The sequence below is a fragment of the Lytechinus pictus genome, chromosome 14 (genome assembly GCF_037042905.1).
Source record: "Lytechinus pictus isolate F3 Inbred chromosome 14, Lp3.0, whole genome shotgun sequence".
Taxonomy (NCBI): domain Eukaryota; kingdom Metazoa; phylum Echinodermata; class Echinoidea; order Temnopleuroida; family Toxopneustidae; genus Lytechinus; species Lytechinus pictus.
Genome location: NC_087258.1, coordinates 22,594,092 through 22,607,389, shown reverse-complemented (window position 1 = coordinate 22,607,389; position 13,298 = coordinate 22,594,092). Strand labels below are relative to the sequence as shown.

Here is a 13,298-nt window from a genome sequence, read left to right as displayed (position 1 = left end):
ATAGTAATAATAATCCGCTTTTTTATATAGTGCTTAATACATCGGAACTACGTGTCTGAGCGCTTTACAGATATATTATTACCCCGGTCATCGGATTCAAGCAGTCATTCCTCCACTCCCTGGGGAGTATTCCAGTCAGTCGCCGGTGAGGTGCACACATACTGGACAAGCGCTACAATGACTTCCACATCCTACTGGGTGCCCATGTAGCACCTGGGTCGAGAGTGGCAAAGTGTGGATTAACGCCTTGCCAAAGGACGCCAGACAGCGGTGGGATTCGGACAAACGACTCTCTGTTTACAAGGCGAGAATCAGAACCACTACACCACGGCTCCTCCACAGGCTATAGTGTTTCCACAAAAGTTATGTAGCACTCTGGATAAATATTCCTGACAACCATCCTGTAGGGTTGGCAAGCTTGGCATATACATGTATGCGCATTGTGCACCTCTTCTATATTACCTCTTCTAAGAAATTTATAATAACGCTTGGCATGTATGAAAATTGTGACTTTTATCGCAGAATTAGGACTTTTGAGCTTCCGGATTACTGCTTTTTACTTTTAAAGGTTGGCCACTCTGCCCTGAATGATTCATCTCCTTAACAAAGAGTTGAACCTCCTACTGTACATCTATCATGCCGTATTATAGAATGGATGAGAATATCCCTGCAATCTGATTGGTTGAGAGCTATGCAAGAATTTTTACTGGGCTGCATGCACGATATCCCGATAATGAAAACGATATCCACTGTAAACAAGATATCGCCCAAAAAATTCATTGTGATATCATCGCGCATGTATTGTTACGCTTGTCAAAATTTACGTCAAAATTTTGAACTTTCGATCAAGAGGCTGAAGGAATCAAATAAAGGATGCAAAATGGTCAGTAAGTACAAATAATGGTCATATTAGCTAATATGCCTGTCGCTGGTTAGTTGAGTAGTCCAGATATACGATCTACTGCCCTGGGCTGGCTGTGCACAGCCAAGCTAGCTAAGTTAGACGCTGCAGCAGGCCCAGGCAGCCGGCAGCTGAGGCGGTAGCCTTATGCACTGGCCCCGGCGAACCCCCGGGCATACACACACAGCTGCTGGGGGTCTGAGGCTGCCTAAAGACTAAGTCAATGCAAAGCTGTATCTGGCATTGAGTATAAAAATGCCTTTGTGCCAACATATTATCAGGTAAGGCATACAAATTGATGTTGTCCAGTGTTGTAAAGGGTCTGCATTACATTTTAGAATTTTCATGCATCCGGTAAAAAACTCATGCGTTTGGGAAAATTCAATTTACTGGACGCATGAAATTATCATGCATCCTGTAAATCATTAATTTTTGTGGTTTATTCAATAAAATTTCTCCATTCTATAAAAAAGATGATGCATGGGTTTCTTTCGTGGGTCAGTAGGAACTGTGTGCACGTGGTAACTTTGGCATTACGGTCTAAACCCACTCGGCTGCGCCTCGTGGACCATGCCAAAGTTACCTTGTGCACACAGTTCCTACTGACCCACTCTAACCAATGTATCATTTGTATAATGCTGCAGAAGAAAAAAACCCCAACAGATTTGTATCAACTATGATGTTCATTACTCCTTCTAGCTCCAAAGGTTGGTTCCAAACCGGTTCCAATTCCAGAGCCTGCCGGTGCAGACGACAAAGAAGCAGTTCATAGGGTAATGGAAAAGATCAAAGAGAAGCTGAAGGGAGCAACCATGTCAGAACTCAACCTTAAACTTCAAGGTAATTATAGCTCATTCATTATGAAGTTAGGATAAAATGAGTGGCTTATTTTGTTTCAACCCTATTTGAATCCAGTTGTGGGGTGAGGTTAAATTGACTGCACAAAATTTGTGATTGTTGTCCAACTGCCTTATGTTGTCACAAGCTTTTGGGACAAGATGTTTTATCAAGTCTTGCACTTGTTTGGGAACCTGGGGGGTGTTTCACATAGAGTTATGTACGACTTAATGTCATGCTTAGTAATGACGCGCACATTATTATTTAATGCGCAATCTTATTGATTAATACGCAGTAGTGTGCGTCATCTATAAAGCATGATTTGACCAATATTTTATTCAGCACACAACTGGACATTTAAAGGACAAGTCCACCCCAACAAAAAATTTATTTGAATAAAAAGAGAAAAATCCAACAAGCATAAAATAGAAAATTTCATCAAAATCGGATGTGAAATAAGAAAGTTATGACATTTCAAAGTTTCGCTTAATTTCACAAAACAGTTGTATGCACATCCTGGTCGGTATGCAAATGAGGAGGCAGATGACGTCATCCACTCACTATTTCTTTTGTATTTTATTATATGAAATATAAAATATTCTAAATTTCTCCTCATTGTCAAGTGAAACAGTGATTAATTCCTCCCTATACATGTGGAATTAACATTGTATAATACTATATGGTTCAGTCAAGTCGGTCCCTCCGGTCAAATCTGTAAAAAATGAAATATTGTATAATTCAAACAATAAAAAAACAAAAGAAATAGTGAGTGATGGGCATCATCGACTGACTCATTTGCATGTCACCGAGTTGTGCACATCACTGTTTTGTGAAAAATAAGCGAAACTTTAAAATGCCATAACTTTCTTATTTTACATGCGATTTTGATGAAATTTTCAATGTTATGCTAGTTTGATTTTCTCTATTTATTCAAATCAACATTTTGCTGGGGTGGACTTGACCTTTAAGTGCGACTAAGTCGTTTTTAAATTCTTAAATTTTAGTGAAACACCCCCCAGGTGGGTATTTCATGAAGCTGTTTGTAAGTCACGAGCGACTTTACAAACGACTGGTGATCCTTTCTTGAAGTAAATTATGAACGACATGAGTTGCCGCTGAGTGGAACTGACATTCTAAAGAACTGAAATTGACGTCTTAAAAGGTAGTCCTCAAGTGGCACAAGAACATTATCCATGAGTCCTCCCATTAGCAGGAAAATGTGTTTCAGTAGTGTTTATTATTGAGATTCAACGACTCTTCATTGTCGCAGATGCAAAATCAGATGAGAAGCAGATGGTCAAAGCTGCTGCGGCAGGAAACATTGAAGCAGTGAAAGAGTTCCTGAAGCAGAATCCAAAATTGGTAAACATACTATACCTCATATCTATACTTTTCTGATGTTCATAAAACATAGTTTTTGATTAGGAAATCAAGAAAGTCAAAGATTTTCACAAATCTTACAGAATACTTGATTCAATTACTTGAATACAGCTCGTCTAAAAGCCAGTGGTTGACTAATCATTTGGTCTCTACCACTTTGTCCATTTTCCATTTGGTTTGATTCGCTATTTCAATTAATTTCCAGTTAGACAATACCCATTTGGTCTAATATTCAATAGGTCTAATACCACAATAGTAAATGTAATTTGAGATTTATACCCTATGCTATTAGACCAATGTGGATACAAACTTTCTGGTTACAAAATGCGGTTGTATTTTGTTGTTAATGAATGGAAGTAATAAAATAATTTTCTCATTGTGAATAGGCAAGTGCCACACACAGGGCACGCTCAGCTCTTCAGGTGGCGTCACATGAGGGCTCCCTACCCATCGTTCAACTCCTAGTAGACGCTCATGCTTCCCTGGAGCATAAAGATAGTGATGGGGATACTGCCCTTGCCTTTGCAGTTATTGGGTAAGTCCTAGAGATTACATACATATAGGACAATCCAATTTATAATGGTGACGATTATGATGATGATAATAACAATTGTACATTTATTTTGCGCAATTTCTATATGTACAGTATATACTCAACTCTGCATTGCAATAGTGTTATTATTATTATTACCCCGGCTATAGTCCGCTGCCTACAGTTGAGTGCAGCACAATGTGGGTAAATTTCTTGCTGAAGGAAAACATGCCGAGAGTCCTTACCACTAGACCACAATGCCCCCATGATGATGATAATGATAATAAGAATAATAATAATGATAATAATAATGAAAATAAATGAATGATGATGATAAAAATAATGATAGTTAAAATGATAATGATAATAATAATTAAAGCAACAGCAATGATAATAGTAATGATATTACTTCTACTTCTACTACTTCTATTACTGCTACTACTACTACTACTACTACTTCTACTACTACTACTGCTACTTCTACTACTACTACTACTACTACTACTACTACTACTACTACTACTACTACTACTACTACTACTACTACTACTACTACTACTACTACCACTACTACTACTTCTAATACTACTACTACTTCTAATACTATTACTACTACTTCTACTACTACTACTAACAACAGCAACAACAATGACAAAAACAACACCAAAATAATATGGTAATGATGTAATTTATATAGCACAACATCTATGCATATGCTCTTCTATACACATACTCTGCATGGTATCATATTATTAAACCCCGGCTGCTATAGCCACCATGTAGGCACAAAATCATTCAAGGAATAAATTCTAGGGGGTGCCCATTCACCTCACCTGGGTTGAGTTGAGCAATTGTGAGTAAATTTCTTGCTGAAGGAAATTAGTGCCTGAAGTAGGATTTGAATCCACAACCTTCTGATTATTATTATTTGTTTGGCGTCACCTGTGCTTGGGAGGTGACAAGCGAACTGAATCACTATGACCCGCAGGTCTCTCCTCCCGATATAACTGATTCGAGGAGTGCAAGTGGACCTTGTCTCTTAAGTTGCAACAAAAGTTCTGATTGATTTGGATCAATTGCATCTTTTGAGATCGATCTCAATTCATATACCGGTAGAACACAACTGAAATCAATGTCATATTTTGAACTTTCACTCAGCAATAATCCGTCCGTGGCAGAGTTTTTGTTGGAACGGAAGGCGTACGTCAACACGTCCAACAGCAAGAGACGAACACCTCTTCATATCTGCGCCCACAAAGAACACCTTTCGTGTGCGGAGGTTCTGGTCAAACATGGCGGCAGTGTCAATATGCAGGTATAGTGGGTAGTTTCGGTCGATATTTGATTTAAATGTTAGGTTGATTATTGCCAGCAAAATATTGCCTTGTCTGAAAATTCATGATATACATTCATTATATGATCTACAATTCCTTGAGAGCAGGGAAGCAGGAAATGAAAGTGAGACTATCATCGATATAAATAGCAGGCATTTGGGTACAACCTTATGAAGTTCCAAGGTTTAAACTCGGAAGCAGTACAGAGCAGCACTTATGGTCAATAACTAGCGATAAATTTTCGTAATCGACAATATTTTTGGTATATCGGGTTAGCGCGATATATAAACATACTGTAATCATAAAAACCATCGTCGAATATTCAATATTTTTTCAATATTACATACATGTAATTTTGATAACATCAAAATATTATTTCATGAAATACATGTACCAGAAATATTCCATTTGTTAGGGCCAATATTTCACTCATCTGCGATTCGTGGAATATTTTCCCAAACTCTTGAAATCTTAGTAGTATTCCATTCTGAGCCATCCAATATATATATAAATATATATATATATATAAAATTGTGATGAGCAAGGACCTAAACATTGCGTAGGTGCTTCAGTGAGTAATATATTGGCGAAGAAGCTCAAAAAGCATTGAAGCTAGAGCCGTAGCCTGGATTTCTTCAACTTTTATTAGTACAAGCTTTCGGCCATTTAGTTGGGCCTTCTTCAGGTATCTGAAGATGTAAAAGACATAATGGCTTTACAATTACCATGTATATATTTGGATTAATTTACTAAATATAGGTATATCTTAAAAAAAAATGTTTTACACCGGTAATGTTTAATTAGGATTATCCAATAGCTATTAAAATCAATTAAGTTAACACAGATTTTTATTACAAACAATTTTTTGAAAGTATGTAGACATATTGTGTTATGTGTGCTGTATAATACATACATGTATATCCCAAAATGTATAATAATGCATATATTTCAAAATAATATAATTATATCTCAAAAGAAGTTGTATTGCATTGGTAATGCAATATATATATATATATATATATATATATATATTTATTTTCTTTCAGGACAATGATGGTTATCTCCCTATCCACCTGGCAATCAAACAGAAAGCCACAAAGATGTGGCCGCTCTTTGCCAATCATCAGTCGGCTGATCTCAAGCTCAGGACCAACGCTGGGTTTACACCCCTCCATTATGCTGCTAAAAGGAACTGTCTGGAGTAAGTGAATAATAATAATTATGCTTGCTTACATGTATATAGCACTTATTGGACACGCCATGGTCTAGTGGTTCTGACTCTTGCCTTTCAAACAGAGGGTCGTGGGTTCGAATCCTAGCCACGGCGTGTTTTCCTTCAGCAAGAAATTCATCCACACTGTGCTGCACTCGACCCAGGTGAGGTGAATGGGTACCGGGCAGGATTAATTCCTTGCATGCACTGAGCGCCGGTGATGGTAGCTCAAGCTAAAGCCGGGGTAATAATAGCAGCGCTTTGTATCCTCAGGCAAAAAGCGCTTTATAAATCCAGCTATTATTATTATTATTATTAATACTGTACTTACTTTTATCAGAAGCCTCTAAGCGCTCTACAGTGATGCAGCATAATTACCCTGGCTTTAGCAGAGCAGCTGTTACATGCACTGTGTTTCAAGGAATAAATTCCTACCAGGTACCAATTAGCCTCACCTGGGTTGAGTGCAGCACAATGTGGGTAAATTTCTTGCTGTTAACAAGCTATGGCCTAGAATCGACAAGCATCATAACCACTAGACCACGACGCCCCCACCTGGATTGAACTTTTTCTACAAATTTTACAATTCCATTGTACAATCAATACCACCAATCCGGCTTTTTTTTAATGCCAGAACCCCATTTCTCTCCTGACCATACCTTCACTTTGTGAACTGCTAAAGCCGAGATGATTTTATTAATTCATTATCAATGAAGATTCTATCCATATTTTTTTTCTTCAAAGTATGAAAATGAATAGAAATTAAAAGACTCTTGCCAATTTGAGGATCAAAAGGAGATTAATTCTGACCTCATTAAAGCAGTGTACCTTTGGAGTAAAGAGTTTTTTTTTTCAAAGTATGAAATAATACAAATTAAATGACTACTGCCAATTTGAGGATCAATAGAATATTAATTTTAAACTCATGAAAGCTGTGTATCTCAATGGGTTAAAGAGTTTTTTTCAAAGTGTGAAAATAGAAATTAAATGACTTGCCGATTTGAAGATCAAAAGAAGACTAATTTTGAACTTATGAAACCGTGTACCTCTATGAGTTAAAGATTGAGTTTTATTTTTCAAAGTATGAAAATGAATGGAAAATCAATGATTGTTGCCAATTTGAAGAATAAAAACGATTATTGAAAGCTGTGTACTTCCATGGGTTGAAGAGTTTTTTTTCCAAGTATGGAAATGAATAGAATATTATTAATGATTGGTGCCAATTTGAAGGTCAAAAGAAGACTAATTTGAAATTAAAAGCTTTGTACCTCTGTGAGTTAAATGACACACTTTAAAAACATGTTGATAACCTGAATTTCAATTGTTTTTCCTCTTTTTGTTGTTAGGGCGGTGAAACTGATGGTTGCTAAGGACCCGTCTCTAGCTCTTATTGAGAAGGATGATGGTTTTACTCCTCTGCATGTTGCTGCTGTCAACAATCATCTTGAAGTTTCACGTGTTCTCATCAACTTGGTAAGTGAAATCATTCACTTGGTAAGTCGTTGTAATGACCAAACTCGACTCAACTCTACTTGAATCCAATTTTTTACTCAACTCGACCTCAATTTGACTTTAGTTTGTCTGAAGAATGACTTGACTCGACTTGATACTCACCCCATTTCCACTTGACTTGACTTCCGACTCGAACCACTGATGACTCGACCTGACTTGTGACTCGAACACCAAATGACTCTGACTTGGTCCGAGTTGACTCGACTTGATTACAGTACATCGCTGGTTCAACCTTTTAAAGGAATATGGAAAGCTTATGGATACAGAACAAACTATTGTTTTTGTTACATTCAATCAAATACAAAAAGAATGTACAGGTCACTAAGAGAATTATAACAATTTTATGATAAACAAATTTAAGAATAATAATGAAAATGACAAGGAAAACATTAATTTATTGAAAGTTGTAAACTTACATACATGTATATCATAATAAACAGTACAAGCACAAAGATATGATGAGTATTAGGAAGTCCCTACATGTATGTAGGCCTGTGTATAATTCCCATGAAACAACGAAACAGATTGATTTAAATTCGATGATGTCATTTATCACCTGTGACGGTATACTCTTCACAATTTACAGAGCAAATCAAGAGATACATGTAGGGGTGGCAGCCATTGGCGGCGGAAGCCAAAAAATTTAGGGGGGGTCCACCTGAAATTTTTGGATGGACACAGGTAAAAAATTTGACAAGCAAAAAAACAAAAACAAAAAAAAAAAATTTTTTTTTAGGGGGGGACCACAACATTTTTTGATAAGCAAAAAAAAAAAAGGTTATCAACAGAACCCCCCACCTCAAATTTAGGGGGGACAGGACCCCCCCCGTTCCCCACGCTTCCGCCGCCTATGGTGGCAGCTGAAGCCAAACTGCTATTATCCCACAATGCAGCACAATTCGGAAGAGTATAGCTTTCAGACAAATAAAAGTAGTCAGTGTTGTCACAGGAATATTAGTTTTATGTAGTTTCATTTGGGAGTTTTTCTTAACCAGAAAGCTCTGGGAGAGTGTGGATGGTGGTTATTTGGTTTATTTTACTCGGGTTAGTCCCGTTGTAAATTCTGCGGGAATGAAAATGATTTTTTAAACATGAGGTTGAATTGCTTCATTTGGAGAAGAGCCAAATTTAAATTCATGGAATTATACAAGGAGAAATTAGCATCAATTGTTATTGTCGTCAACAGCCGCAGCATTATCATTCCCACCAGGGGTGGATCCAGGATTATCCAAAAGGGGGGGGGGCACATTTTCCTGAGGAAAAGGACATTTCTACCCCCAAAAAAAGGTCTTCACTTTTAAAACAAAAGGGAGGGGGGCACACTTCGGTTTTAACGGCTTTTTTACATTACAAATTGTGCCTCTCAAAAGGATGGGCATGGGCCGGCTGTGCCCCCATGGATCCGCCAGTGATTACCACCAACCTCGTCACCATCATTATCATCATCATTATCACCATCACCATCACCATTATCATCATCATCATCATCATCACCATCCTTATCATCATCATTACCACCACAATCACCACCGCCATCATCACCAGCAACAGTATCATCGTTATCGTCATCATCATCATCATCATCATCATCACCATCACCTCCATCATCATCATCATCATCACCATACTTATCATCATCATTATCACCACAACCACCACCACCATCATCACCAGCAACAGTATCATCGTAATCGTCATGACCGTCATCATCTTCATCATCATCATCATCATCCTTATCATCATTACCACCACAACCACCACCCCCATCATCACCAGCAATAGTATCATTGTAATCGTCATCATCATCATCATCAGCTCCATCATCATCATCATCATAATCATCTTCATCATCATCACCATCCTTATCATCATCATTATCATCATCATCCTTATCATCATTACCACCACAATCACCACCGCCATCATCACCAGCAACAGTATCATCGTCATCGTCATCATCATCATCATCATCATCATCATCATCATCATCATCATCATCATCACCTCCATCATCATCATCATCATCACCATACTTATCATCATCATTATCACCACAACCACCACCACCATCATCACCAGCAACAGTATCATCGTTATCGTCATCATCATAATCATCTTCATCATCATCATCATCACCATCCTTATCATCATTACCACCACAACCACCACCCCCATCATCACCAGCAATAGTATCATTGTAATCGTCATCATCATCATCATCATCATCATCATCATCACCTCCATCATCATCATCATCATCATCATCACCATACTTATCATCATCATTATCACCACAACCACCACCACCATCATCACCAGCAACAGTATCATCGTTATCGTCATCATCATAATCATCTTCATCATCATCATCATCACCATCCTTATCATCATTACCACCACAACCACCACCCCCATCATCACCAGCAATAGTATCATTGTAATTGTCATCATCATCATCATCATCATCATCACCTCCATCATCATCATCATCATCATCATCACCATACTTATCATCATCATTATCACCACAACCACCACCACCATCATCACCAGCAACAGTATCATCGTTATCGTCATCATCATCTTCATCATCATCATCACCATCCTTATCATCATTACCACCACAACCACCACCCCCATCATCACCAGCAATAGTATCATTGTAATCGTCATCATCATCATCATCATCATCATCACCTCCATCATCATCATCACCATACTTATCATCATCATTATCACCACAACCACCACCACCATCATCACCAGCAACAGTATCATCGTTATCGTTATCATCATAATCATCTTCATCATCATCATCACCATCCTTATCATCATTACCACCACAACCACCACCCCCATCATCACCAGCAATAGTATCATTGTAATTGTCATCATCATCATCATCATCATCATCACCTCCATCATCATCATCATCATCATCATCACCATCCTTATCATCATCATTACCACCACCACAAACACCACGGCCAACACCACAGCGACCGCCACCATCATCATCATCATTACCATCATCATCGTCGTCGTCATCATCATCATCACAATCGTCCTTCATGAGTGATACACACAGTAGAAATTAAAAATGGTGCATGCATGCATGTATTACTGTAAAAGATGGCAGAATAATAAGCACTTTCTATTTTCTTGAACCTCTTGAATAAGCCTGCAACTATCAATGCGGGTGAAGGTCACTCCACGCCCCTCCACTTAGCGACCTGGCAGGGTTACTCTGAGCTAGTTGAACTTCTGGTCAACCATGGTGCGGCGATCAACCTCAAGGACACGGATGGCGACACCGTCTTACATCTATCCATAAGGAGACGAAAGAATGGACAGAAATTTGTCCAAGATACTCCGGAATTGCAAAAGGTATTTTTCTCATTTTCATGTGCCACCTCAAAGACACCATTCTCATTACGCTTTCTAAATCCAGTTTACTGGAAACCGGTTCGGGAAACCAGTTTGGAAGATCGCTTTGTTAGCTAGCGTTCCCATTTGATCACCTGAAAGTGGTTTACAAAATCACTTCACGTAGAGTGATCTTGTTGCTATGGGAACGCATTCAGTGGGCTGACAAGTTTGGCGCAAAATTCGAAACCGCAGCGTAGGCATTCTACACCTGTCGTGTGGAGAAGCGCGCTCAAAATGTGCGAAGATCGCTTCATGAAGAACGGTTTTGTCCTCACTTACGCTAAAACTAGTTTAACGAGGCAAAGCAATCTCGAAAACTACATCGCGAGGTGGTTTTATGAACCGGTTTGGAAGATCGCTTCCAAGATCGCTTTGACCGTTCTCATTTCACGTTAACTAGTTTCCAGTAAACTAGTTTTAGGAAGGTAGTGAGAACGGTGTCCTAGTGTGTTGTTGGCATTTTATTTCAAAGATGTCTTTTGATAAATCCATCTGAACCAGTGAACATTTTGTCAGTCAAAATGGATGGATAAGAATGTAACAATTTGAGCGGTTGGCAAAGTGATATTTTGGAATCATTAGAGCAGTTGGGTCACACAAACTTGCAGACAATATCATGCAAAATTATAAATGTTTTACCGCTGTTATTTTACATCCAATTCTGATAACCATTTATTATTTTGCTTAATTGCATTTACTAAATCAACTTGTTTGTAAGTTATGCACAACTTTACACAGTAATGGGATCCAGGATTTTCCAAAAGGGGGGGGGCAAATTTTTTGGAGGAAAATTTTGACAAGCCAAAAAAAAAAAAAGGTTTTCAACACCAAATTAAGGGTATTTCGTACCTGAAAAAATTTACGTCTGCTTTATTGGCATTTTTACATTACAAATTTTCTAATTTTGCTTCTCAAAAGGGGGGGGGGGGGCACGTGCCCCCTGAGCCCCCCCCTGGATCCGCGCCTGATGGGATCCTTTCTTAAAGATGCGTCAAACTTTGTATTTGAACATACATGTACTGGTATTGTGACTAAGTCTTCGATGATTCTCATGAAATCTTCACAAATAAAAAAAAAATGCCTTCCAATGCTTGTTAACAACAATTGACTTTAATCTAAAAAAAAAAATCTGATTTCAAATTGATCTATAGAGGTACATGTATGTAGATGCCCACCATTCATAAGGCCAAAAGTGATTTCCTTTGCTCCTTTAATTGGCAAAATCATTTATTTTCTTTACATTGCCATACTTTAACAAAAGAGTAGAATATTCATATATCATGAGTCAAACTTAAGTATATTAGAATGAGTTTACTGAAAGGTTGCCACTTTGCATTAATAAATAGTGATTTTGTTGTATTTATAGTGTTGCCAATTTAGAGTGTGCAGTATTAGTGTAGATGTATATACACATATTTTACCGCATTATCAAATTTATCCCAACCATTTCTACAGGTGTGCAAGGAGGTCAAGGAAACGGCAATCACCACGCCCAGAGATGCCCTCATTGCCTACTTTATCCAGCATGGCAGTGATGTCACAATAAAAAATAAGAATGGCCACACCCCTTTTGAGCTGTTGGATGAGGAACCATTGCTGTTGAATGCTTTGATGAGGGTCGCTGGAATCAAACCGTAAGATGAAAGTTTGCTATCAATATCGCACAGTAAATGCACTCTATTAAAATTGTGAATAATTCATTTAGCACGTTGGCAGTAAAGCAATACAGTAGGCCTACAGTGAAAACAACATCCAATTTGAAGCAAGGTCATAGGTTATTAGGGTCAATGAACTTGTTGGGTAATCAACATCGAAATCTTAACCTATGGTTAAGTTTTCGAAATGTCATAACTTAGAAAGTATATGGACCTAGTTCCTGTAACCTGGACATAAGGGTAATCAAGGATTACCAAACATCCTGCCCGAGTTTCTGGTCACATGAACAAGGTTAAAGGTCATGTAGGGTCAATTAGCTTTGGCCATGTTGTGGGTATTTGTTGTATTGCCATCATAACTGAAAGTTTATGGATCTAGTTCATGAAATGTGGACATACATTGTAAAGGATAATTGGTTATCACTGATCGTCTTGCAAAGGTCTTTAAGGTCTCATGATCAATGTCAAATGTAATTCATGGTCAATGAACATCTAGTACTTTGTT

The 13,298-nt window shown here is 38.0% G+C and overlaps 1 protein-coding gene across 4 annotated transcripts in view; it reads left to right on the top strand.

The window, feature by feature from the left end:
- The window catches only part of LOC129276462 (E3 ubiquitin-protein ligase MIB2-like), a 33,429-nt gene that overhangs the window by 13,088 nt on the left and 7,043 nt on the right, over window positions 1-13,298 (top strand). For all 4 annotated transcript variants that reach the window (XM_064109436.1, XM_064109438.1, XM_064109439.1 and 1 more), the window contains exons 10-17: window positions 1,601-1,741; window positions 3,009-3,100; window positions 3,505-3,653; window positions 4,809-4,965; window positions 6,031-6,185; window positions 7,544-7,670; window positions 10,890-11,096; window positions 12,594-12,772. In XM_064109436.1, the coding sequence (XP_063965506.1) occupies window positions 1,601-1,741; window positions 3,009-3,100; window positions 3,505-3,653; window positions 4,809-4,965; window positions 6,031-6,185; window positions 7,544-7,670; window positions 10,890-11,096; window positions 12,594-12,772 (1,207 nt within the window). The remainder of the gene's footprint in view (window positions 1-1,600; window positions 1,742-3,008; window positions 3,101-3,504; window positions 3,654-4,808; window positions 4,966-6,030; window positions 6,186-7,543; window positions 7,671-10,889; window positions 11,097-12,593; window positions 12,773-13,298) is intronic.